The sequence below is a fragment of the Gouania willdenowi genome, chromosome 7 (genome assembly GCF_900634775.1).
Source record: "Gouania willdenowi chromosome 7, fGouWil2.1, whole genome shotgun sequence".
Taxonomy (NCBI): domain Eukaryota; kingdom Metazoa; phylum Chordata; class Actinopteri; order Blenniiformes; family Gobiesocidae; genus Gouania; species Gouania willdenowi.
In genome coordinates, this window is record NC_041050.1 from 23,134,146 (window position 1) to 23,161,894 (window position 27,749).

At 39.5% G+C, this 27,749-nt stretch overlaps 1 protein-coding gene across 1 annotated transcript in view; it reads right to left on the reverse strand.

Annotated features, from left to right (window-relative positions):
* Positions 1–2,103: 2,103 nt before the first annotated feature.
* Positions 2,104–27,749, reverse strand: part of hck (HCK proto-oncogene, Src family tyrosine kinase) — a 112,197-nt gene continuing 86,551 nt past the window's right edge. The window contains exon 13 of the mRNA XM_028452671.1: positions 2,104–2,847. Coding sequence (XP_028308472.1) covers positions 2,645–2,847 — 203 coding nt within the window. The 3' untranslated portion in view covers positions 2,104–2,644. The remainder of the gene's footprint in view (positions 2,848–27,749) is intronic.

A 27,749-nucleotide genomic window follows, 5' to 3' on the forward strand; every position in this document is an offset into this window, starting at 1 on the left:
GAGATAAAATATTGTTTTTTTTAATTAGTATATTATTATTATTAGGGGGCCAAGCCAGGGAACCGCGTATGTTCCTAGGACCAGCGGTGCTAGGAACCCTATTGTAATCGTTCTGTTTATTATTGTTACCTTTTATAGTTTCGTTGGTAAAAGTGTTGCTGCAGGCTAAACCGTGCAAGGTAGGGCGGTGCCCTTTGGAGGGTGGGTCCAAAACCCCCAGGGGACCTTGGATGCAAAAATTCACATTTATCCGCCAAAGGTCAACACGTTTTGGTCAATAACTCCCACACCGTTTGTTGCACATTCAAAAACTTCATATCCACAGATTCCTTGAATAGCACTGAATCACCTGGGCTAGGCCACGCCCATTTCCGTCTAACTTTAGTCGGAGCAAAATTGCAAAAACTGTAAAACATACTTTTTCAAACTACTCCTTGGAATTTTGTCCAATAAGCGTGAAACTTGGCACGTAGAGTCTTCAGTTGGATCTGATCTAAAGTTCTGGAAAGAATTTTGTTCGAGCTAAATATGCGCAATTTGTTAACGAGTAAAGTTTTCTAGCTAGCTATAAAAACGCGAACTGGTCCATATCTCGGTCAAAATAAATGCTGACTACACCAAATCTCAGATCCTTAATTATCATGTGACTATGAGGGTATGCGCCAAACTTCAATAATCTAGACCCCTCGGGGGCGCTGCAAATAAGGGATATTTATATCTCCTAACCAAATTTGGTGGGTATGACCTTGATTCGCTCCTGAGGTCATATCTCAAAGTTTTTTGCGATTGGTTAAAGTGGGCGTGGCTTATTACATCATAAGACATAAATAAACAAACATTTATTTCAGCTGAATTATCATATTGAGGGCTGTGAAATTAACAGGGTAGATATAGAAGACCACACAGACCACCCTTACCAAAAATTGCGCCACTAGGTGGCGCTATATTTGCAAACATATTTTGGCCTCTAACTTTCACATTTTAATTCACATCTTCATAAACTTCAAATCCACGTGTTCCCAACATAAAATCACATCTTCTGACATAAGCCACGCCCACTCCCACGGCATATTGCTCTTTGTAAGTCACTACACACAAAAAACCTACTTTTTCAAATTCCTCTTTGGGGTTTTGTCCAATCTGTGTGAAACTTGGCACGTAGAGTCTTCAGTTGGACCTGATCTAAAGTTCAGCAAATAATTTTGTTTAGGCAAAATATGTGCAAATTATTAACAAGTGAAGTTTTCTAGCGAGCTCTAAAAATGCAAACTGTTGCATATCTCGGTCAAAATAATTGCTAACAACACCAAATTTGAGCCACATTTGAATAAATTATGCCTCTAGGGGGCCACTGCAATAATGAGAAATCTATATCTCTTAAATGGCATGACCGATTTTGGGTATGACCTTGGGTCACTCCTGGGACCGTATCTCGAAGTTAATCGCGATCGGTCAAAGTGGGCATGGCTTATTACTACATATATAAATAAACAAACTTTTATTTCAGCTGAAGTATTATGTTGAGGCCTGTGAAATTTACAGGGTACATATAGAAGAGCATATAGATCACCCATATCAAAATGTGCGCCACTAGGTGGCGCTATAATGGGTGCAAATGCATTTTGGCCTGTAACTTTCACATTTTAAATGACATCTTCCAAATCTTCATATCCAAGAGGAATGATTGAGTAAGTTGAAGTTGAAAATTAAGTACGGTAATATCAGTGTTGAGTAATAATTTCCTGTGCAAAATAAAAAAAAAAAAATACAACTTTTGTTTTGTAATACATGTCATATTTATTCATGGCAATTGTTTTCAAACCAGACATTGAAGAATCTTGCAGCATATCCTAAAAACAGTTACTACCTGCTTGCATTTTGTATTTCAGTGGAAAAAACTTTTTTTTTCTTTCTAGATCAACTCAGAGAGGGAATCGCCTCCACGCTCCAAATCTCCTCATTTCCAGATATTGTCCATTATCTGGATCAAAGATCCTGATCATGGTACCATCATCATTCACACTTTAAAGGCTTGGAAGAAATTTATATCCCAATAATCACACAGTAGTTCACAATGTAGGGACACCCCCATTTTTTGAGGGGAAAATTTGAGATAAAATGTGCAATTTTATGAGGTGAAACTTGGAATAATTGAGAAACCTACTCGACATAACTTAGTCAAATTTCATAAAGATCGGTCAATTATGAAACGAGATATTTTATTATTTATTATAAAATTATTTTATCGGGGGAATGTTCAATATCTAATACTTAATCTCAAAGCCAATATCGTCCGATTCTGATAGCAGGTGACAATATAGTGCATCTCTAGCTTTTTCTTCACATTGAAAAAATGACTGAACAGTTAATTATGACAGCAAAGCATAATAGGAGGGCTGTGACATCTATTATCCAGGACAGGTGATTAATTACTCACCATGGCAACCAGTCAACAGCTTTAATGGTAATAAATCATGTGATGTGCTAAGTTTACGTTGACTTAGTTCACATAAAATACTTTTTGCCTTTGATTTAAAAACATGAAGACAACAGAGCGTCTTTCAGAGGGAGCAGTGGAACAGCCAATCAGAGGTGAGGATGTGCTACAGGGCTTCAGTCATTGGTCGGACTGCTGAATCTGGTCTCATGGCTGCTGTTGATATTGGCTCTCTGTGGCCGTGTAGAAGTCCTCCAGGACGCTCTGCAGGTAATCAAAGGTGGGACGGTCGTCGGGCTTGTTCTTCCAGCACTCCAGCATGATGTCGTAGAGTTCCACTGGGCAGCTGTCCTGACGCTGCATCCTGTGACCTTTCTCCAGGGAACGAATCACTTCTGGATTGGTCATTCCTGAAAGAGTTTATAAAGACGGCAATGTAAGAACACAATAAAGTCATAGTTTGGTTTGGTTCAGATGTAAAAACGTCAACAAATAATGAACATTGTGGTCCAACAAATTGAAATAAACACATTTCTGCAGTTGTTTGAGGTCATTACTGAATTGTTATGAACATCTCAGCTGTTTTCCTCTCATACATGAACATCTGCTGTAGAGTAGGAGCCTCAGAAGCTTAGTCCCTCAGGCCTTATTAGCTATTAATATTAGAACTTTCTTTTATTATCTTTTGTGTGGTGTATTGGTTTACTGTACACACATATTAAAAAGCTTGTTCATTTTTACTATACATTTCAGACACTTTGAAGCCATTTTGTGCTTTTGTAGTCATTGTTGTGTGCTGTTGTTTATTTTCAAGACAAACAATACAAGTAGAAACACAAAACCATGAAAAAACAACAAAAAAAAGACAAAGCACAGGATGGAAGCAGATTAGTTATACAGCAAACATAAAGCAAAACAAAAGGAGGATCGTGTGTGTGTGTGCATGCATACAGACTTTTTTTTAAAGTGAAGTCTGTCAATTTTGTCCCAGTAGTAATTAATGGTCAGGTGAGGTGGAGTAATAAATGATAATTGGAAAATATTAATGAATCATTATTGCTATTAGGATCACTATCACAATCATTGCAGTTGCCACTACCATCCCACCAGCTGACCAACAGCACCGGCCAGGAAAGATCACCCCACCCCCACCCCGAGCACCATCGGTCCAAACAAACCCCCCGCAAACGACCACCGAAAACAAACCTGCCCCCCGTCCCGGAATCCGAGGCACACTGACCCCACCCAAACTCCCAATGAAAAAAGGTTTTTTTTTTCTTTCTTTTTTTGATTTGGTTGTGTGTCTATACAGGTGCTGGTCATATAATTAAAATGTCATGAAAAAGTTAATTTATTTGAGTAATTCCATTCAAAAAGTGAAACTTGTATAATGTACACATTCATTTTACACAGACTTTTTTTTAAATAACAGCAAAGCATAACAACAGGTTACATGTATTTTGTTTTTTTATTTTGCAGAAAGGCTGTACTTGAATTAACTTAGCATAACCAATTTAGCATCTGCATTGCTTCACCACATGGAATTAAATTCCTAGGGTCCAGTTCTTATAGTGGGGTCTCCTAACACTCTTCCCCTGGACAGGGGTCTGCAACCTTTATTTTACAAAGAACCTTCTCAATGAAGACAATACAGTTTATTAAATTATATACAGTTAAAATTATATAGAATAATGTTTGATGTAATTTGATTTGATTTATAATGATCATGTAAATGGAAACCTCAAAACAGTTTAAAATAAAATAAAATTGACATCAAGAAATAAAACAGTATTTTCCATCTTCAAATTCTTACAAATCTCAGTTTACATGAACACAATGTTATATATATATATATATATATATATGTATATATATAAGATTTTTTTTTTAGTTAATGTATTTGAAAGGCTACAAAAAGTAATTTGAATTTGATAACACATGATCATGTGGTCAACACATGCTAATTGCTCATTTCTTGTCACACATAAAGCATGCATATTTAACCGGCACATTGGCAGTTTCCTTAGGTCCAAGGTTAACGCAGCCATCTACCAGATAGTTTTAGAGCACTTCATGCCAACTTTATGGAGATGCAGATTTCATTTTCCAACAGGACTTGGCACCTGCACACAGTGCCAAAGCTACCAGTCCCTGGTTTAAGGACCAGGGTATCCCTGTTCTTGATTGGCCAGCAAACTTGCCTGACCTTAACCCCATAGATTTTCTATGGGGTATTGTGAAGAGGAAGATGCGAGACGCCAGACCCAACAATGCAGAAGAGCTGAAGGCCACTATCAGCAACCTGGGCTCTCATGACACCTGAGCAGTGCCACACGCTCATACTTTTCATGTTCATAGTTTTCAGTTGGCCAACATTTCTAGAAATCTTTTTTGTAAGTAATATTCTAATTTTCTGAGATACTGAATTTGGGATTTTCATTAGCTGTCAGTTATAATCATCCAAACTAAAAGAAATAAACATTTGAAATGTATCAGTCTGTGTGTAATGAATGACTATAATATACAAGTCACTTTATGAATGGAATTACTGAAATAAATCAACTTTTACATGATATTCTAATTATATGGCCAGCACCTGTATATACAGTATGTATAAGCAAAGAAGGTCTGCTTTTCTATGTGTGAGCGTGTGTGTGGGGAGCGAATATCTCCCCGACAGGGTATGAGTTCGACCTGAAACTTAGTCAACGGCTTCCAAATACTACGTGTGTGCATCTGTTATTTTGGAGTAATTTGGTGTTGCAAAACGTTCATCTATAATGTAAACACACACACACGGCTGATGCGCGTGTGTGCACTACACCTATGTACATGCTGAACGAACACAGAGCCGTTTAGAGAGAGAGTTGCGACTTAGGCGTTGCAAAACCTTTATTTTTTGTGGTATTTTTTTTAATCTCTCAACAACCTGCGACGGATTATGTGCATAACACGCGCGCATGTGTGAGAAAATAATATACTAAATGAAATATACAAAAAATATACTAAATGAAAAACAAACATTACAGAAATATGAAAATGACTCAAAATACACAAAAATAAATATTTATACAAAAAATACACAAAATGACAACAGAAATGCACAAAACTACACAAAAAGAGATACAAAAATTACTCCAGAATTACACTACAATGGCAACAAAAAACTATAATTACAGAAAAAATGCACAAAAAGACAACAGAGTGATACAAAAATACAATGACTCGCAGACACTATTTTACTTTGCACCCACACATAACCCCTTTATAACACTACAGAGTACAGAGTATGTACACCTTTTTGTACATCCAACTTTCAAACACATACTAATTTGGCCATAACTGACAACTCTACTTCTCTCACTATATGAATACATACTTCCGACGGGCACTGTGCTAGCATATTATAATTGTAAATATGCTGTGTTTGACAGTGAGCAAAAAATAGGTAAATACATTTTACAACAATAATAATAATAAGAAAATTCAATAATTAACAATAAATAATTAACAACACAAGTATCCAAAATGAATAGATAACAACAGCAACAACAACAATATCAATCATAATCATCATCATAATTGTAATTAATGATAATAATCATATTATATAATGGGAGGTTACAAAATAAATAATATCCATTATATGAGTAAAGTAACAATAAACAATGATAGCTAAAACAGAGGTAATAACAACATACGTGTAATCAATAATTACACTGAACAAAAATATAAACGCAACAGTTTTGTTTTTGCTGCCATTTTTCATGAGCTGAAGTCAAAGTTCTAAAACATTTTCTATATCCAAAAAATACTTATTTCTCTCAAATATTGTTCACAAATCTGTCTAAATCTGTTTGTGAGCACTTCTACTTTGCGAGATAATCCATCCCAAGTTACAGGTGTGGCACATCAAGATGCTGATTAGACAGCGTGATTATTACACAGGTGTGCCTTAGAGTCATTATTTTAATTTTAATTAAATTTATATTGTTAGTTGCATTGACTGAACCAGTTAAATTTATTAGGTTTTACATGTTGCTTGACCAAGCTAGAGAAACTACTGGTTAGGGATCGTTGTACTATTGCAGTTAATAAATAAACAAGTAACTCTATACAATGATATATGTTTATTTGTTTTCAAACAAATTAAAAATAAATGTTTAAAGGAGACATATCATGGTTTTAAATCCTTCCTTTTTAGATATAAATCATACAGTTATGGTTTATATAAAGCGGAACTGCAATGCTTGGGTCTGAATTCCTCATTATTATAGCTCCACAGGCCCCTTTTCTACCCCTTTTCTGATGTGCTTCTGAGAGTAACTCGTTTTGGTGCGGTCTCTTTTAAATGCAAATGAGACACTTCATACCCCGCCCCCTCTCGGTTCAACTCCACCCTGCTCGGCCATTTTTGTAGTTTGATAGAAGAGATACGGCTATGTAGCGGCGCATAAACTTTTTATTCAGAGGTTATTTACAAAATGTCAACAACAGAAGACTTGTCCATCCAGCCTTACATGTTCCAGCCAGAGTCGGACCCGGCGGAGCGAGATGAAAATGAAGATGATGAACCTGCAGAACCCTAACAAGTGAGCTAACACAAGCACCGAGCTAACGCTATCGCCAAGCTAACATCACGAAATGCATTTTAATACAGTCTTTTCTGAGACAAAAACGGCAAAATGAAATGACTAATGAAAACTTTAGACTTACATTAAATCACGTAGGCCATATCATCAAGGATCTAAAACGAGCACACAGCGCTAACATATGAAGACGGTGCAACTGCTAATGCTAACAAAACAATGACAGGGACGTCTTATCATCACACTTTTTAGCGTTATTTACAGCTTACCAAAGTGCTCTGTTCGTTGTCTCCAAAGATAGAAAGAATTGACCCCTCAATCAGACAAAGTCTTTCGGCAAATCCTTCTTTATACTGGCGGAGGTTGCTGAAGCAGTCATCCTTGAAGTGCTTCGCGCACACAAAAATGACCTTACCCACGGATGTGGGTACATTTCCGTAAAAAATAAAACTCAACCAGGCACTTTGAAAAGGTTCTGATGCTGGGAGACGGTGTAATGAAGTGTGTGGGTTACTACATCCAACAACCGAATGTTTTGATTTCTCCTCTCGTAACTTCGGCATCCTTGAGAGTGGACTACAAATTCACAGCGAGAAATAAAAATGGCGGATTGCTCGAAGTGTTGGGCCTGGAGTCGATGTCTTATTTGGCAGTTCCGCTGCAAATACTGTGACGTAATAGTTCAAAAAATGTAATAGAGAATAGAAAAATCGAAACAGATTGAAAAATATGAGCAAAACAGAATATAAAGATATCTACGGAGCACCTGAAGAGACTAATTTGATTTTTTTCTGTACTTCTAAACACTAAATATACAACAAAATGCATTTAAGGGCAAAAAAAGTGGATTTAGCATGATATGTCCCCTTTAAGTCAAGTCTGATTCATGAAAGAACAATCCCAGTCTTTTCCACACAATGAGACATACCATTTGTTGGGCAATTCAGCACTTTTTTATTGTATCAGGATCGGTATTGGCCAATAAGAAACACCAGATATCGGCATCGGTATCGGAGGTGAAAAATCTGTAACATATACCACTTAAGGTAGTAACTTAAATCCTTCACTGCTCTGCCATTTTTCAACAGATTTTCACCATTCAAACTTTGAAATGTTTCAAAAATTATACTCTGCATCATCACTGCTCCTCTTCATCACCAATCCTCCTCTTCTGTGGGGTTTGCAGGTTCTCATTTCACATCTACAACTTAGATCCTTCACTGTTTTAACGGATTTCCACCATTCAGACTTTGACATGTTCAGCTGTTTGTTCACTTTCAGCTCATACTGGGATGTTTAAACATACTACTGTGTAAACTGGACTTCTAACTGGTTTGACTCGTTTTTCCTTTCATACTGGAATTTTAACACATAATACTGTATAAACTGGACTTCAAACTGTTTTTTCCTTTCATACTTGGATTTTAACACATAAAACTGTATAAACTGGACTTCTAACTGGCTTTACCGATTATTGCTAAATTATTACCTCATTAATGCTATTGTAGGTTAATGCTATTGCTAGGTTAATGCTATGCTAATGCAGTGCGACGCGAGCCAGCACATGCATCCTCACTTGCATTTTCTTCAGGAAATGCAAATATTCTAGTTCTTCATATTTTCAAAGAATTATTCCTCAATTGTGACGTAAGCTGCTCTACACAGTTTGTCTGTGTTTGTGATTGGTCTGACGCATAATCTCCACCTCTGCCACAAGAGCGTGCAGGTAGTCAGAAATCAACTTGCTTAAGTTAACTTGTTGATATCTCGGTTCGTAGGACAGCTGTTCTCTGACGGAGTTAATCAAGCATATACTTATCTAGCTTCATGGTATAGGCCCTTTGTGTACTTTTAATTTAGAGTTTTTTAATCATTCTTTTTGTCTCTTTGTGTATTTTTCTGTTATTTTGTAGTTATTGTTGTGTATTGTTGTCCGTATTTTATATGCCATTTTGTGTGTTTTTGGAGTGATCCTTGGGTATTTTTGTTGTCGTTAAGTGCTTTTATTCATTGTTGTGTAAAGTTGTTGTCTGTTTGTGCATCTATCTGTCATTTTTGGAGTCAGTTTGTTTGTTTACTTTAAACTAGCTGTAAGTTGCCCATGTCTCTAGGGACATCTATCCTTTTTGATGTTTACTCTTTCATGTTGTTCCTGTGGTTAAACATTTAGTGTAGATGAAATGAAGTACTTTGATGATCCTTTTTTAGCTTCAGGATTTTTGTTTCGAGGGAAATGACAGTAGAACATTTCCTGTAGCTCCATCTCCTTTGTGTGTATATTGTTATGGCAATTATTATATTCATCATCATATCGTCAAATGTATGTTCATGTGTACAATTTGTCATGTTTTAATACATGATGACTCCATTACTCTTTACACTTTTGAACAGCTGAATCATGATTAAACAGTACAGATCGTACTCAGTGCACAGAATCTCTGCCAAGGCCAGAGTCTCTGCTCACATGCACACTATCAAGGATAGATAAGACTGGCGCCTAACCTTCCTCATAACATACACGTCTTCATCATCCTCAAATCTTTCCACTATTGGGCATCTGACTCTCCCCTCCTCCTTACCTCAGAGTGGAACTTTGCTGTTATCTATATAAAAAGCTTAAGCTTTGAAACTGTTAGTCAGAGTTAGAACGGGTCTTGAACGGGTTTTGCATTTTTGCTTTGCCACCAGCCTTTGTCTTTCATTCTTTCAGGATGGAAGCTTCTTCTTTACTCCTTTTTATTTTATCTTATAATAAATCTTTTTTATAAAACCATCAATGCTCCGACTGGACTCCATCATTCAACCAGAGCAATAAATCATGTCTCCAAATGAGGTCAACCGCAAATTCTGCCGTAACAATATCATATAAACAATGAGCAGATGGAAGATGGAAAAAAGGGTATGCTACTTCTTGGACAAAGATTACAGCTGATGAGCTCTAAACTGGTTTCCCTTCATGTCACAGTTAAACACTGACTTCTTATATCTGTGATGCCTAAATAACAAGAACAGATGTTACTACAGGGGCGTGGCTTCTCTCTCATCTTCATTGGATGAGAGGAATCACATATTGTCTCTAACTCTGCAATACTGTGGCTAAAGCCATACTTGGGGAGTAACGGATTACAAGCAATGGTGTCACATAACCTGGATACAAAAAAATGTAACTGTAATCCGTTACAATATATTCAAAAACATGTAATCAGATTACAGGATTTTTTTTTTATACTTGTAAAAACGGGGATTCCTTACTTACTTTCCACCACCTGTTGAACAGACGCTCCTCCTATGGAGAGTGATACATATTTTCCCTTCTGCTTTTATGTCTGACTATTTCATTTTCACCTCAGTCACAGTCTCACGCTCTGATCAACGCAACGCAATTTGCCTTTCTGACATTTGTAATGCGCGTTGTCACCAAAGTACAGTCTTCTGTGTGTGTCCACCTCAACAATTAATACCTCCACCTCGCATTGAGTGAAATTTGTTTTAATTGCTCATTTACCTCCTCGGACCACCGTGAAATTTGTATTAGTGAATATTCATTAAGGGCGTTCACCAGACCTTTTATAGGCACCGTATGGGTGGAGTAAGATATTTCTTCACGTGCGACAACTTTAGAGTTGATTGTCATTTATAAATGGAAACAGGCATGGGACGAGTGTGCGCACTCGTTTTGCATATGGATTTCCTGGTTTTTAGCATATGCCAGGTGAAGTGTGTGGTGGCAAAATTGATTAATTATGTATACTCATATATTTGCTTTTTGATCTCATTCAACTTAATACCCCAATTTGTAACTTTCCACGCCTGTCTGATGTCTTTTCCTCTTCCTGCAAAGTCAGTGGGCTCATACTCCCATAATACAGCTTCTCTAAAGGAATGTCAGTTGGCCTCAGTTTAATCTCCAAGGCCAGAGCACGTCCAAACCAGTGGCGGATGCTTTAAGACTACAAGGGAACCTCAGCTTCCCCTAAAATCAGTGGTCAAATATGTAGTGTTGTGTGTACATTTCATTGACTAAATATATGACAGAACACATGTATGTTTAGTTCAGAATCAGCTTCTTATAACAGGAAACTGACAGTGACAGCGTGACGTTCTTCATTCATTACCGCAGCGTCACAGTGTTAATAAACAGTGGTGAAGTTCAGCTTCCATTGACTTCAATGGGAGCGGATTTAGGGGTTGATCCACTGCAGTCAAACTAGACGCTCATTGGATAAATGCTCGGTTATGACGCACTTAGTCCCGCCCATCGGACGCCGAGCTTCACAGGAGGTCTATGGAGCAGTGGGCTGGATCTGTCTGTTCCGGACGCTGGAATAATGGATGATGATTGGATGATCTATCTCAGGCTAATTCAATTTTGATTGACAGCGAAATGAGCCAATCAGAGAGTATGACGTTGTAAGCACACAGGCGGGTTTTTCAAATATTTCAGTCCGTTGCTCTGTGTTGACACGAAGACTTTGCTGATCCTCTCATAGCGAATTAACTTCTGACAAACCTAGTGTCTGTTTTTGGTGTTTGTGGAGACTGTTACTGCTTGTGTTGTGAGACTTTTCACCAAACACTCACACTCCAGCGTGCAGCAGCTACGCGCGTGCGTGCGTGTGCGATAATCTACAAATAGTTGTTGACAACAAAATGTGAATTCTACTAGAATTCACATTTAAATAAACAGATAAATTTTCTGAAGTAGGCAGAAAATGAGCTTCCCCTGCATGAAAGACCAGCAGCCGCCACTGGTCCAAACCCACCCCAGACATCACATACACACACACATACATCATATACACTTACACACATACATACACACTCACTCACACACCCACACACACACACATCTAACTTTCACCCCGACATCGGAGATGTCACCTCCGGCAGACTGACCTTCCCCCCCTGGTCTCTTCTTTGTTGTCTGTGGAAGGGGGGGGTGGGACAGTGGGGTATAAATGTGTGTGGGCCCTTCTTCGCGCCTCTCCTCTGGCCAGAGGAGACCACTTCTTTGTCTATCCCGCTTTGTACCTTTTTATTTAGTTTAGATTAAATCATTTTTTATTACTTCATCATCTCTCCTGTCTGGTCTTCATCATTTATCACTGCAGAGTGTGTTTTCAAGTCAAAGACGAGGTAACCGTAAATTTCACCGTAACAAGTGCTTTTACCTCGGCACTGTTTTATAAATGAGGCCCCAGGTCATTGACTTTAGGAGGTCCAGACCAAGACTGTGACCTGTTCTGATCGAGGGAGCTGAGGTGGAGGTTGTAGACTCCTACAAGTACCTCGAGCTGTGGCTGGACAACGAACTGGACAGGGCAACCCACACCAAATACCTGTTACAGGAATGGACAGAGCAGGCTGTACTTCCTGAGGAGGCTGCGCTCTTTTAACATCTGCAGGAAACTCCGGTGGATGTTCTAGTTTGTGGTAGCCAGCGTCCTCTTTTACACAGTGGTGTGCTGGGGGAAGCACCTCAAAAAAGGACACGTCCAGGTTGGGCAAGCTCACCAGGCGGGCAGGCTCTGTGGTTGGCATGAAGCTAGACTCTCTGGTGACGGTTGCTGAGAGGAGAACACTAGACAAAGTGCTCGACATTGTAGACGATGCCAGCCACCCTCTGCACACTGTCATCATCAATCGAAGGAGCCTGTTCAGCCACAGACTACTCCTGCCAAAGTGCAGGACTAACAGACAGAATCACTCTGTTGTCCCTCAGGCCAACAGAAGAGCGGATTCACTAAGATCTGAAATAAAGGGTGGTAAACAACTAATTCCTTTGGTGGAGCAGTTTCCTCACCTGCTTCACTAAGATTGCAACAATGATTAGTGCACGTGCAGAAGTGGTGGAGACCCCGCTATTTAAATGAGCATTTTGGGTGTGTTAGTTTGACCATGGAGGGTGAAGGAAAGCGGAGAGCGCAGCGAGGGCGCAGATGTGCACATTGTACCGAATGGCCACAAACGCATCCTCCGCAAAAGAAAGAAAAAAAAGCCAATTTCAATGCAAATATTTTACATAGCCTAGATGCAGGTTGTTTTCCATTCAGAATGAGTTATGTGCAATGTTTTATTTATGTTTTGTGCCTATTAATTTACTTGCGGTTAATACAAGTCCATGCACATTTGCTGTTGCTGCTGTTGCTTTTTCGAAATGGACAGTATCTGAACATTTTTGAAAATCTGTCCTTTTATTTTTATCCTTACACTCTGTATATATTTTAAAATCTTTATACTGTCAGTTTACACCGTGGCTCAGAGAGAAAAGTTTTTTCAAATTCTCTGTATGTCCAGCACATGTTGAAAAATTGACAATTAAAGATGACTTTGACTTTGATATTTCTGGTTATGTTTATTTGATTAATGCATGTTGAATGTTAAATGCAAATGCTCATTTTTGCTTTTCCGTTTCATTTTGTTGCCCCATATACGGCACCTGCTGATCGCCCTCCTCCACTTCCATGACATCATGCTCCAACCCATGTTGTTTAGCGATGTTGTACAGCATTCAGCAGACCACAATTATCTGGGCTACTTTTTTGGGCTGTAGAGAGTGCTCCACCAGTGCAGCCCAAAAAACAGGCCCTGCTTTTCGGCATTCCAAAGGTGCGCGCCACAGTGTTTCTGCTGCTGCTTCATCCAATACCTCCAAAATGGTATAATTGAATTGATAAATGATAAATTTTTAAAATTGTGAATACATTTACAACCAACTTCGCCAGAAAGCAGCGTCTCATATTATTCCTCAGATTAGATTATTTAATGGCACCAACAGAGGATCACCAAGCTATTAATGATCAGTTTAAATTGTTTTACTCTAAACTATACTCTTCCGATGTTACTCCAGATAATAGTCAATTTTATGCTTTTTTCTCTAGTTTAAATATTTCCACAATAAACGCTGACTCTCAAGAGGGGCTAGAACAAAACCTCATATTGGAAGAAATAGTCGCTGCAATAATGTCCCTTCAGAGCGGAAACGCCCCAGGTCCGGATGGGTTTCCGATAGAATTTTATAAAAAATTCAAAGATAAACTATCGTCTCTTCTTTTATCAATGTATGCAGAGGCTCTGGATAAAGAAATCCTTCCCCCCACACTTCTTCAAGCATCTATAATAATGTTACTAAAGAATAATAAGGACCCACTTGACTGCTCATCATATAGACCGATTAGTTTGACAAATTGCGATGGCAAGATATTTTCCAAAACCAGACTGGGTTTGTTCAAGGCAGACAGTCCTTTTTTAACTTGAGAAACTATTTAATATAATCTATACAAAATCCCACACTTTATCCCCAGTAGCAGTAATTTTGCTCGATGCTGAAAAGGCGTTCGATAGGGTCGACTGGGAATATCTTTTCTACACACTTAGTAGGTTTGGATTTGGCCTTACTTTTGTTAAACATACCAAGCTTATTTACACTGACCCAACTGCCTTCGTCTATACTAACTCTGTCTCCTCTGATTATTTCCCTCTATTTAGGGGGACAAAACAAGGAGATCCATTGAGCCCGTGCAATAAATACATACAAGGTATCACACGCGGTGGCACTACGCACACTGTCTCACTTTATGAGGACGATTTGTTATTATGTCACAAACCCTATTTCAACCGTACCCACAGTGTTTAAACTTTTAAAAGAATTTGGGAGTATATCAGGATACAAACTTAATATAAATAAAAGTTAGTACTTAACTATTAATAGGAAAGCTGAAGAATACCCTAATCTGCCATTTAAACTCACTACTGATTATTTTACAGGTAAAAGTAACCAAATCTTATTACAGTTTATTTAAATCAAATTTTTATCCTCTCCTAGAACAGTGCAAAAACAACATTAAACAATGGTCAATTTTGCCTCTGTCTCTCGTTGGGAGAAAAAACTCTGTTAAGATGAACATTGTGCCTAAATTCCTATATTTGCTTCAAGCCGTACCTATTTTTACCACAATAATTTTTCAAGGACTATAAGCAAAAGATCTCCTCCTTTATTTGCATAAGAAAATAATTCATGGAAAGACCAAAAAAAATGGGTGGGCTCTCGTTACCAAATCTACGCTCATATTATTGGGCTGCAAACCTTAATTCTATTTCCCTGTGGCTAAAGGATTGGAATGGTAAGACCCCTGCTTGGCTCCTGATTGAAATGAACACCAGTAAGCCCCACTCTCTCCCTGCTCTGCTATGTGCATCCTTGCCTTCACTAGTGAATGTTATTGATGGAAATGTTATTGTATCTCAATTATTGCACATTATAAGACAGTTTAAAAAATGTCTGGGACTTCAAAACATATTGATTCACTCGCCTATTTTAAACAATCATCTTTTTCAACCATCTTTACTTGATAAAGGCTTCAAAACTTGGTATGACAAGGGTATACATAGTAATGAAGACCTTTATATCAATAACACTTTTGCTAGCTTTGAACAACTATCCAAGAAGTATGGACTTACGAATAACAACTTTTTCCGCTACCTACAAATCAGAGATTTTGCATGGAAGAAAAATTAGAATTTTCCATCTATTCCCACACTGTCTTGCTTAGATTCTCTGTTGAAGGTCAACACAGTCAATAAGGGTAGGATTTCAATGATATATAAACACATCATACACATCACACATCAGAGCTCAACACAGCACAGAGACTGCTTTAGTTAAAGTAACTAATGATCTACTATGGGCTTCAGTTGAAGGACGAGTCTCAGTGCTGGTTTTATTAGATCTTAGTGCAGCTTTTGACACTATAGATCACTATATTCTACTAGAGAGATTAGAGGAATTACTTGGAATCACAGGGACTGCCCTAAACTGGTTTAAGTCCTACCTATCTGATGGGTACCAGTTTGTACACGTGAATAATAAGTCTTCTGTGTACACTAAAGTAAGCTACGGGGTTCCTCAGGGCTCTGTGCTAGGTCCAATCCTCTTCTGCTATACTGATGATTTTAATTGTTCTTATTGATTTAAATGTTCTTATTGATTTTAAACAATTGAATGTTTTATCATGTAAAGCACATTGAGTTGCCTTGAGTATGAAATGCGCTATATAAATAAATTTGCCTTGCCTTGCCTTGCCTTGATGATACCCAACTGTATGTATCAATGAAGCCAGGTGAGACAAATCAGCTATCTAAACTTGAGGCCTGTCTAAAGGACATTAGGGCCTGGATGGACCAAAATTTTCTTCTTCTTAAATCAGACAAGACTGAGGTCATTGTACTCGGCCCACGACACCATAGAGAAACCTATGCTAGCCTAACTGCCCGAGATGGCATTACTCTGGCACGAAGCACAACTGTTAGAAACCTTGGGGTTCTATTTGATCAGGATTTATCCTTCAACTCTCACATAAAACAAACTTCAAGAACTGCCTTCTTTCATCTCCGTAACATTGCTAAAATCAGATCTATCCTGTCTCAGGGCGACGCCGAAAAGCTAGTCCATGCTTTTGTTACCTCTCGTCTGGGTTATTGTAATTCTCTTTTAGCAGGCTGCCCGAGCAAGTCGCTTAAGACACTTCAGCTGGTTCAAAATGCTGCAGCACGTGTACTGACAGAGATCACATTACTCCTGTATTAGCCTCTCTGCATTGGCTTCCCATAAAATATAGAATAGAATTCAAGATTCTTCTTCGTACTTATAAAGCCCTAAATGGACAGGCACCAGTCTATCTCAAGGAGCTTGTAGTGCCATACAATCCCCCCAGAACACTACGCTCTCAAAATGCTGGACTACTCGTTGTTCCATTTGTCTCTAAAAGTAGTATAGGAGGAAGAGCTTTCAGTTATCAGGCCCCACTTCTCTGGAACCATCTACCAACCACGGTTCGGGGGGCAGACACCCTCTCTACCTTTAAGGTTAGGCTCAAAACATTCCTCTTTGGTAAAGCTTTTAGTTAGGAACCAGCTCATAGCTCATAGTTAAGATGCAATAGGCATAGACTGCCGGTGGGGGGGTCTGGCATATTCAGTTGGAGAGAGGTTGGAGAGGGCGTTAAGAGAGAAGTCATTTAGGTTAGAGAGAGACCGGAGAGGGTCCCATTCCTCTCTCAAACACTCCCTCTATGTCTGCTTCTTCCCTTGTGTGTTTGCTCCTGTACTCCTTCTGGCTTTTGTCTTGCAGGTCCGTGGGATCCTCAGTGTGGAGTTACAGAGTCTCAACAACTCTGTCTCCACCCTTTCCTCTGCACACACCCAACACAGCATAACGTGGATGGCTGTTCATCATAGGAATGAGATCCACACAAGGTTCCTGCTGCTTAACAGAAGGTTTTCCTTGCCGCCATGATGAATTCATGTTGGGTGTGGGATACATATGTATGTGTATATACGTATATATGCATATGTGTGTATCCATAAAATGAAGAGTCCGTCCTTAAGACTGCTCTACTGTAAAGTGTCTTGAGATACCATTGGTTATGATTTGGGGCTATACAAATAAAAGATTGATTGATTGATCATGGATGAATTTATTCCTCCGATAACTCATATCACGGAGAAGAGAGAAAATAATTTTGGGGTCCCTCTGTCAGATGGAGAGTGGAACCTGGCCCTCGCAGGGGTTCATTCATCCTCTATATGTGCACGACATGCTTTAATACAATTTAAGGTACTACATCGGCTACATTTTTGTACGGCAAAACTTGCAAAAATGTTTCGTAATCTAAGCCCAATATGTGACAGGTGTACACAGGCTCCAGCAACTGCTTATCACATGTTTTGGTCTTGCTCAAAACTTACACAGTTCTGGTCATCATTTTTCGACACTCTGTCCAAATCTTATAGCTGCATGGTTGTGCCCTCTTCTACTGTGGGTATTTTTGGTGTGTTTTCGACTCCAACAGGTTTGCATTTTCCTCCATATTTTTAGGTTATTGCATTTTCCTCTCTATTTGCAAGACGTTTAATTCTATCCAGATGGAAGGATGTAACCCCTCCATCACACAACCAATGGATCAAAGATATGATGCACAATATCAAGCTTGAAAAAAATCAAACGCACCCTTAACGGATCTGTTAATAGATTTTATAAAACTTGGGACCCATTCTTGAACTATGTGCGGACTTTGTATGGCCTGGAACCGTGAGTTTGCTGCCCTTTGGGCAGTGTTTCAATACCTATGAATAGAATGCATGTGTCTGATTTTTTTTTTCGTCCTTTTTTGTAGTTTCTTTTCCTGCAATGTGTTGGTATACGTTTGTCTTTGATTTGATAGTCCATATTGTTGTACTTTTTTCTGTATGTATGTGTGTTACAAAAAACCTGCATAAATAGTTGAAAAAAAAAAATGTAGCCTGCAAAAAAAAACAAAATCAACATAATAAAGTGTGCATATCAGCGGTTTCCAACTTTTTTCGGGTTGTGACCCCGTTTTACATCACTACTGCTAATGTGACTGATTCTGAAAATTATTATAAGTTATGAAAATGCATCAGCTGTCATTTAGGCATAATCAGACACACTCAGAACAAATCAAAACGGATTACTGAAATGAAATAATATGAATTAAAAAAAATAAGCCCACGTTACTACTAATACCTTACTTTTTTGTTTTACTTTAATAAACCCATGGACAAACTGTGCTACCGGGCAGGAGCGAATAGATTATATGGCGTCAATTTAGTGACAAAAACCCAAGCGCATAAAAACCGAAGAAATACACTCCTCTATGTCAAATGGTTTCTTTAATGACAGAGATGAATGAGACCTGCGAATACAAAAGTGCAGCTCTTACATAAAGCTAAAGCATATACAAGAACATAGAGAACAAATACAAAATAGAACTGCAAGCAGTTATTAAAGGGGGCCAAGCCTTCCCGCGCAACTCGGCCCCCAGATTTTGCGGAGCCGGTGGAAGTACGTCACAAAGGATGACGGGCTTGTGGCGAGCGTCAGGACACAGGCCAATGTGCCATTTGCTGTGAACAGTTGGTAATGAAGTTTTGGAAGATGTGATTTAAAAATGTCAAAGTTATAGGCCGAAATCCGTTTGCACCCATTATAGCGCCACCAAGTGGTGCACTTTTGGTATGAGTAACCTGTGTGCTCTTATATATGTACCCTGTAAATTTCACAGCCCTCAACATATTACTTCAGCTGAAATAAAGGTTTATTTATTTATATGTTATGTAGTAATAAGCCACGCCCACTTTTACCCACCAAAATTGGTAAAAACCGGTCATGCCATTTAAGAGATATAATTTTCTCATAATTGCAGTGGCCCCTAAGGGTCTAATTTCTTCAAATTTGGTTCACACCCCCACAGTCACATGCCAACCACGGATCTCAGATTTGGTGTTGTTAGCAGATATGCAACAGTTCGCTTTTTATAGCTAGCTAGAAAACTTTACTCATTAATGTTTTGCGCATATTTCGCCCGAATAAAATTCTTTACTGAACTTTAGATCAGGTCCAACTGAAAACTCTATGTGCCAAGTTTCACACTGATTGGACAAAACCCCAAAGAGGAATTCAAAAAAGTAGGTTTTTGATGTGTAGTGACTTCCAAAGAGCAATGTGCTGTGGGAGTGGGTGTGGCCTATGTCAGAAGAGGTGACTATGTTGGGAACACGGGGATATGAAGTTTATTAAAATGTGTAAGTTAGAGGCCAAAATGTGTTTGCAAATATAGCGCCACCTAGTGGCGCAATTTTTGGAATGGGTGGTCTGTGTGCTCTTCTATATCTACCCTGTAAATTTCACAGCCCTCAATATAATAATTTAGCTGAAATAAATGTTTGTTTATCTATGAGTTATGATGTAATAAGCCACGCCCACTTTAACCAATCGCAAAAAAACTTTGAGATATGACCTCGAAAGGGACCCAAGATCATACCCACCAAATTTGGTAAAAATTGGTCTTGCAATTTAAGAGATATAAATATTCCATATTTGCAGCGCCCCCTAGTGACCTACATTATTCATATTTGGCGCATACCCTCACAGTCACATGCAAACTAAGGATCTCAGATTTGGTGTTGTTAGCATTTATTTTGACCGAGATATGTGCCAGTTTGCATTTTTATAGCTAGCTAGAAAACTTTACTCGCTAATAATTTGCGCATAATTTATTCGAACAAACTCATAGGGTTAACTGGAGATTACGTCCAACTGAAGACTCTACGTGCCAAGTTTCACGCTGATTGGACAAAACCCCAAGGAGGAGTTCGAAAAAGTAGGTTTTCAAGTTTTTGCGATTTTGCGCGAGAAAAATTTAGGCGGAAATGGGCGTGGCCAAGCCCAGGTGATTCAGTGCTATTCAACGAATCTGTGGATGTGAAGGTTTTAAATGTGCAACAAACGGTGTGGGAGTTATTGGCCAAAACGCGTTGACCTTTGTTATAGTGCCACCTGCTGGCGGACATATGTGAATTTTTGCGTCCAAGGTGCACGGGGTGGTCTGGACCCAACCACCAAAGGGCATCGCCCGACTTTGTATACGCGGTTCCCTGGCCCCGCGGGCTTGGCCCCCTAATAATAATAATAAAATAATAAAATAATAATAATAAAAAACCTTTCGATTACAATAGGGTTCCTACCACCGCTGGTCCTAGGTACATACGCGGTTCCCTGGCCCCATGGGCTTGGCCCCCTAATAATAATTGGAACAACTACAATAGGGTTCCTAGCACCGCTGGTACTAGGAACTGCGTATGCTTACATACGCGGTTTCCTGGCCCCGCGGGCTTGGCCCTCTAATAATAATAGAAATCTTTGCAATTACAATAGGGTTCCTAGCACCGCTGGTCCGTTTCCCTGGCCCCACGGGCTTGGCCCCCTAATGAGCAAACTCGCATGAAATAAGTGAAACAGCTCACAAACACGTCTTAGCAGGAGGGAAGAAGCAGAAAACATGGATGCCTCCTGACTAACTCAGTCACTAACAAAGCATAGACCTACAGTGGCCTTTAGTGGCCGGTGGTAAACCCTGTAAAAACTGTAATCACGCACAGTTAGATCACTTTCTGCATGTCTTTCTGAACGCGCGTGTTGCCTTTCTGTGCGTGTGCAGTGCCTGTCTGTGCACGCGCTGTACCATATGCGCGTACTTCATATCATTATGACAGGATTATTATATGGACCTAATTATTGATGTTATAGTTGCAATACACTTTAGTAGAAATATAATGAATAAGACTATCAATAGAAAAAATGAATAGGGTTTTAATATTACTTTACTTTTAAAAAATTGATTTACGTTTCTGTAATCAACTCAGATCATGGAAAATTAGGCGTAGACCAGAAGTCAGTTTAGCTGGCACAGTAAAAAATTAATAAAAATAACACCATGCATTGGTCCCAGCATAAAATCAAATGAAATCCGAGAGATAACTTTTTATTTTTTGTCCCAGGAAACAGCCACGGACTTTACACTGTGATGACCCGCCCTACTGTACCTCTGATTGGCTCTGACCAGTTTTCAAATGACTAATCAGAAAGGAGGTGCCGTCTATGCAATGCCCGCCCCCAAAGTGCCAAAATTCAACATCACTGCTGAGAGATCCCAACGAGCACACAGACCAAGATGGCGAGCCGGCAGAAAGGCCCCGCATGCCGTCTGTTTTGCATAATATTTCATTGGTGAACGGAGCGATGTTTGATGTATCAGCACTGCACAGGTGCCAAAGCTGAACCAGTGACAGCTCGAAGGCGTTTTAAAGGATTTGTTCATTTATTTTAATATTTTATTTATTGCTTCCAGCGTGCAAACAACTAAGGCTAATAAACGTCATATTCCTGTGTGTCTCTTCAGGGTCTTTGCCCTGATGTGAAGTTTGGTCTCTGCGCTGTGCGTACATGCCGAGGAAGAAAAAGAGAGCAGGTGCACGGGCTCATGGATGCCAGCCAAACCAGTCTACATGTAAAGAATTGTCTTGATCAAATGGGGATTTACGCTTTTAGGCTCTGTATGAGTAACATTTAATTTTAAGCATCATTTTCAGTTATTGATAATTTAATTCAACCCTCCTGAGTCCGTTTGGAAGCGCTATTCAGTGCCTTTGTTATTCTCTTCCACCATGCATTTAAAATTAGCTTCATAAATTCCTGTTTTCACACTACCAAAAAGCACATCTTTGTTTTTCTTCACCTCAGCTGTGAGAATGTTGATTTTCATCTCCGAAATGTTTATTTCTTTGCAAATGTTTGTTTTAACATTTCAGCCTACTCACCATCATGTTTTCTCAGACTTAAGGTAGAATTTGTAAAGGTTGAGATTTCCACGGTTTTGGCCTGACAAAGAAGGACGTGCATTATATGACGTTTGAAAGGCAAAAAGGATCTGGGGACGTGGCTCTACTTGCACATTTTCTGGGGGAGATGCCGGCATTTCTTGAACTAGGCTGAGGTGAAGGGGGGCCTTGGAGGGGCGGAGCCACAGCTCTGTCCTGCTGCGCTGCTTCTACTGTGTCTGTCAGCTGAGAACTGCAGAGCGTCTCAGCTTGTCTGAATTCATTATAGACAAACTAGTACAGTGCCCGTCAGAAGTATGTATTAAAATTAAAATAAAGATTTTGGAGATTTGGAAATGACCAAATTACTCCAAAATAACAGATGCACAAACTCGGGGTATTTGGAAGCCGTTTCAGGTCGAACAGGCACCACGTCGGGGAGATACTTGCTCCACACACGCACACACACTAACCTTTTTTGCTTTTATAACAGATTGATGTAACAACCCGCATGGAGCCCAAAATAACGAAGTAAAAGTACATATATTTACTTATATGTACTCGAGTAAGGGCAAAAGTATTCTGCAAAAAAAACCTACTCCTAAAAGTACAGTTCATCAAAAAAATACTTAAAGGTATAGTGGACAATGTTTTTTTTGCTTCTAATTCCGGGTGGATCATCTAGACTATTGGTCCTCTTAGTTGTCAATCAATCTGGTGATATGTTTACATAAGGACGTCGTATGTGCTTGTGTCCAGTGCGCACCGGGTCCTTTGAAAATTGATTTTCCCTTACCGGTGGAGAGTCTGACATAGTATTCTTTTGGAAGGTAACCTTGCATCAGCGATGCTGAATCCAACTTGTAAACAGAGCTGTGAGGAAAACCGAGCTCGTGCCTGCTCTCTCGCGCATGTAGGCATTCCCTCTTGGAAGCAGGTAGTGTGTTGTGTAGTGTTGTTTAACCCCCAAATAAATATGGCAACTGGCGTTGCTAGGCAGAAACGTCACAACTTACCTGGATGTCCAACTTCCCGAATGGAAACTAGTGATGCACCAAAATTTCCGCCACCGAAACACTCATCGAAAAAATCGTCTGGAAACGGGCCAACTTGTCCACAGACTAACAGAGCGGCTGTATTTCAATACATCTGAGCACTAAAGCGTTTTAATCAAAGTTGACAGGGCACATGAGTGTGTTTTAGGTTTCTGTGTTACGACAATACTGTAGTTATGTGTAGCCCCCCATTAGCATGGACCACACAGCAATCTGAAGCAAGGCTGTGGATCGATACCATCTGGTTTTAAATGGCGTTATATTTGTGCCACGATTTTGCTGTAAGTGCACGTATGAATTTTATCACGACTGTACATGGTCCGTGTTTTTAAGATCATTGCTTCGATGGGATTAAAATGAAACCAGCGTGCACAAGAAATGATCCACACCGCCCGGTTACACAAAGAACGCGGAGCACACAGAGCTGTGTGCATTTCCATGAATATGCTTGGATAATAAATAAAACCAGGAAGCTGATTTTCATCAAGAACAACAATGCACTTTGGGGCAGATTCACTAAAGGTTTAGTGGTATTAAAATGTGAGCAAATGTCACTCCACGCACTAATAAGAAGTACAAAGCCCAGGGAATCAGGAGTGCACTGTTACTGCGCTTCCCAATGCGCCCTCAATCCATTTAACGCATTTCACTCTGATGAATATGCATAGTAGGCGGATCTCCCAGGGGGAGCAAAAATGTGGGAGGAGGAAAAGTAAATAAATGAATGAAGGGGAAACAATGCGATTCATGAAATCTGGAAATGTTTGTGGCGATTGTTTCAGTCTTAGAAAATACTACGACTGACAAGCAGGTGCAGACACACGCGGTTGACAGAAAACACAGCGGAGATGAACAAAAAGGCTCCAGTTGTGTGTGTGTGTGTGTGTGTGTGTGTGTGTGTGTGTGTGTGTGTGTGTGTGTGTGTGTGTGTGTGTGTGTGTGAAAGAGAGAGAAAGAGAAAAAAAGCTGGACGTACGGCCCAGGGTTGCTGTGCGCAGAGATGGATATATGGATATGACAATGGATCGATGGAGCTTCGGATCACTGCTCCAGTCTGTGTCTTTCTCTCCATGTTTTCACCATCAAAGTCTTATGTCGTTTTGATGTCAGGCCAGAATCAGTGGATCAGATGCGTAATTTACGTAGTGGTGATCACTGATGGCACAATGGTCACATGAGAGTGTATGTGACACAACGCTGCTCAGACCTACTGGATTATGGTCAGTAGATCATCTTCAAATAATGCAGACAGATTGACAGACTTGCTGCATTAACTCAGATCAATGGTAGATCAATAGGATGGCTTCTGTCCAAATCTGCCTATTTTTCATGGACTGATCAAAGCAAAGTTACAGGTCCTGATGGAGCACCCACATTAAATTAGGAGGAAAAAAGTTTTAGTTTTAAAGTTGTTGTTTTGTTTTTTTTTTTGTTTTTTAACTTTATTTGTTTGTTTAGTTTTCTACATTATTAAATCTTTGTGCAGCAGACAGAGAAGTCCATCTGCCTCAAATTTAACTTCCTCAAATGTCAGTGTGCTTGTGCCCACCGACGTCTCCACATTAAAAGAGCAAAACGGTCATTTAAATAGGGGCGTCCAGCACCAGTTCTGCTCATATACAAATCATGCAATCTTAGTGAATTCCGCACAGCAGGTGAGGAAACTGTGGCACTAAAGGATTTAGGGAATCAATCAATCAATCAATCTTTATTTGTATAGCGCCAAATCATAACCAATGGTATCTCAAGGCACTTTACAGTAGAGCAGTCTTAAGGAAGGACTCTTCATTTTATGGATACACACATATGCATGTATACGTATATACACATACATATGTATCCCACACCCAACATGAATTCATCATGGCGGCAAGGAAAACCTTCTGTTAAGCAGCAGGAACCTTGTGTGGATCCCATTCCTATGATGAACAGCCATCCACGTTATGCTGTGTTGGGTGTGTGCAGAGGAAAGGGTGGAGACAGAGCCGCTGAGTCTCTGTAACTCCACACTGAGGATCCCACGGACCTGCAAGACAAAAGCCAGAAGGAGTACAGGAGCAAACACACAAGGGAAGAAGCAGACATAGAGGGAGTGTTTGAAAGAGGAATGGGACCCTCTCCGGTCCCTCTCTAACCTAAATGACCTCTCTCTTAACGCCCTCTCCAACCTCTCTCCAACCAAGCATGCCAGACCCCCCCCCCGGCAGTCTATGCCTATTGCATCTTAATTATGAGCTATGAGCTGGTTCCTAACTAAAAGCTTTATCAAAGAGGAATGTTTTGAGCCTAACCTTAAAGGTAGAGAGGGTGTCTGCCCCCCGAACCGTGGTTGGTAGATGGTTCCAGAGAAGTGGGGCCTGATAACTGAAAGCTCTTCCTCCTAAACTACTTTTAGAGATGAATGGAACAACGAGTAGTCCAGCATTTTGAGAGCGTAGTGTTCTGGGGGGATTGTATGGCACTACAAGCTCCTTGAGATAGACTGGTGCCTGTCCATTTAGGGCTTTATAAGTGAGAAGAAGAATCTTGAATTCTATTCTATATTTTATGGGAAGCCAATGCAGAGAGGCTAATACAGGAGTAATGTGATCTCTTCTCCTAGTTTTAGTCAGTACACGTGCTGCAGCATTTTGAACCAGCTGAAGTGTCTTAAGCGACTTGCTCGGGCAGCCTGCTAAAAGAGAATTACAATAATCCAGTCTAGAGGTAACAAAAGCATGGACTAGTTTTTCGGCGTCGCCCTGAGACAGGATAGATCTGATTTTAGCAATGTTACGGAGATGAAAGAAGGCAGTTCTTGAAGTTTGTTTTATGTGAGAGTTGAAGGATAAGTCCTGATCAAATAGAACCCCAAGGTTTCTAACAGTTGTGCTTTGTGCCAGAGTAATGCCATCTAGGGCAGTTAGGCTAGCATAGGTTTCTCTAAGGTGTCGCGGGCCCAGTACAATGACCTCAGTCTTGTCTGAGTTGAGAAGAAGAAAATTTTGGTCCATCCAGGCCCTAATGTCCTTTAGACAGGCCTCAAGTTTAGATAGCTGATTTGTCTCACCTGGCTTCATTGATACATACAGCTGGGTATCATCAGCATAGCAGTGGAAGTTAACAGAGTATTTTCTCATAACATTACCAAGGGGGATCATATAGATCATATACAGAAGAGGATTGGACCTAGCACAGAGCCCTGAGGAACCCCGTAGCTTACTTTAGTGTACACAGAAGACTTATTATTTACGTGTACAAACTGGTACCTATCAGATAGGTAGGACTTAAACCAGTTTAGGGCAGTCCCTGTGATTCCAAGTAATTTCTCTAATCTCTCTAGTAGAATATAGTGATCTATAGTGTCAAAAGCTGCACTAAGATCTAATAAAACCAGCACTGAGAGTCGTCCTTCATCTGAAGCCCAGAGTAGATCATTAGTTACTTTAACTAAAGCAGTCTCTGTGCTGTGTTGAGCTCTAAAACCTGACTGGAAGTCCTCGAACAGGCTGTTGTTTTGAAGAAATTCACAGAGCTGAGCCGCCACAACTTTCTCAAGAATCTTTGAAATAAAAGGAAGATTAGATATAGGCCTGTAGTTTGCTAAAGTGCTGGAATCAAGAGTAGGTTTTTTGAGAAGGGGTTTGATTACAGCTACTTTAAAGGACTGTGGCACGTAGCCTATTGATAGGGATATATTTATTGTCTCCAACAAAGATGGGCAGACTAGGGGAATAACTTCTTTAAACAGCTTAGTTGGGATCGGATCTGAAAGGCAGGTCGATGGTTTGGAGGATGAAATAATAGAGTTAAGTTCCTGAAGTCCTATATGTGTGAAACAGTTTAGGTTAGGCCTATTTACATTTAATGGTACAGCAGGCCCAGGTGAAGGGAAGCAACTGAATTACCACCCTTTACTTCAGATCTGTGTGAATCTGCCCCTTTGTGTTTTAATGATATAACATTCAATTTGACTCTCTTCCTGCAGCTCAATTAGTTATAGGCCTGTACAATAATATTTAATGTAAGATTGGGGTCAGGTTAAACATTTTATTATTTTTATTTTATATTGTGCATTGTTGGAATGTCAGTACTAAATAAATATTTTATTATTTTTAATTTGTTTATTACTTGAAGCATTAGTGGTAATTTATACAATTGCAATGTTTTAATTTTAGTGAGGTTAGTAAGAATGGAAATTGAAAAGAATTTAGCGATTCCGATTCCATTATCGATACTGCTTATCGATTCGATTCCTTACCAATTCTCTTATCGATTCTCATTGGGTGAGGGAATTAAATAATACAAATGGATTTGTTTGGTTTAACTGTTTATTATATTATCTTTGTCTCTTTAATTTCCTGCAGGAATACCAGCTCTCTTTTAATCCACCAGGTATTGGTTGTTTTCACTGGATAATAATATATACAAAAGCGCTATATAAAACTGATTAATTATTATTATTATTACAACATATGACACATTTTGGCTACAAATATTTGAGAATATTTA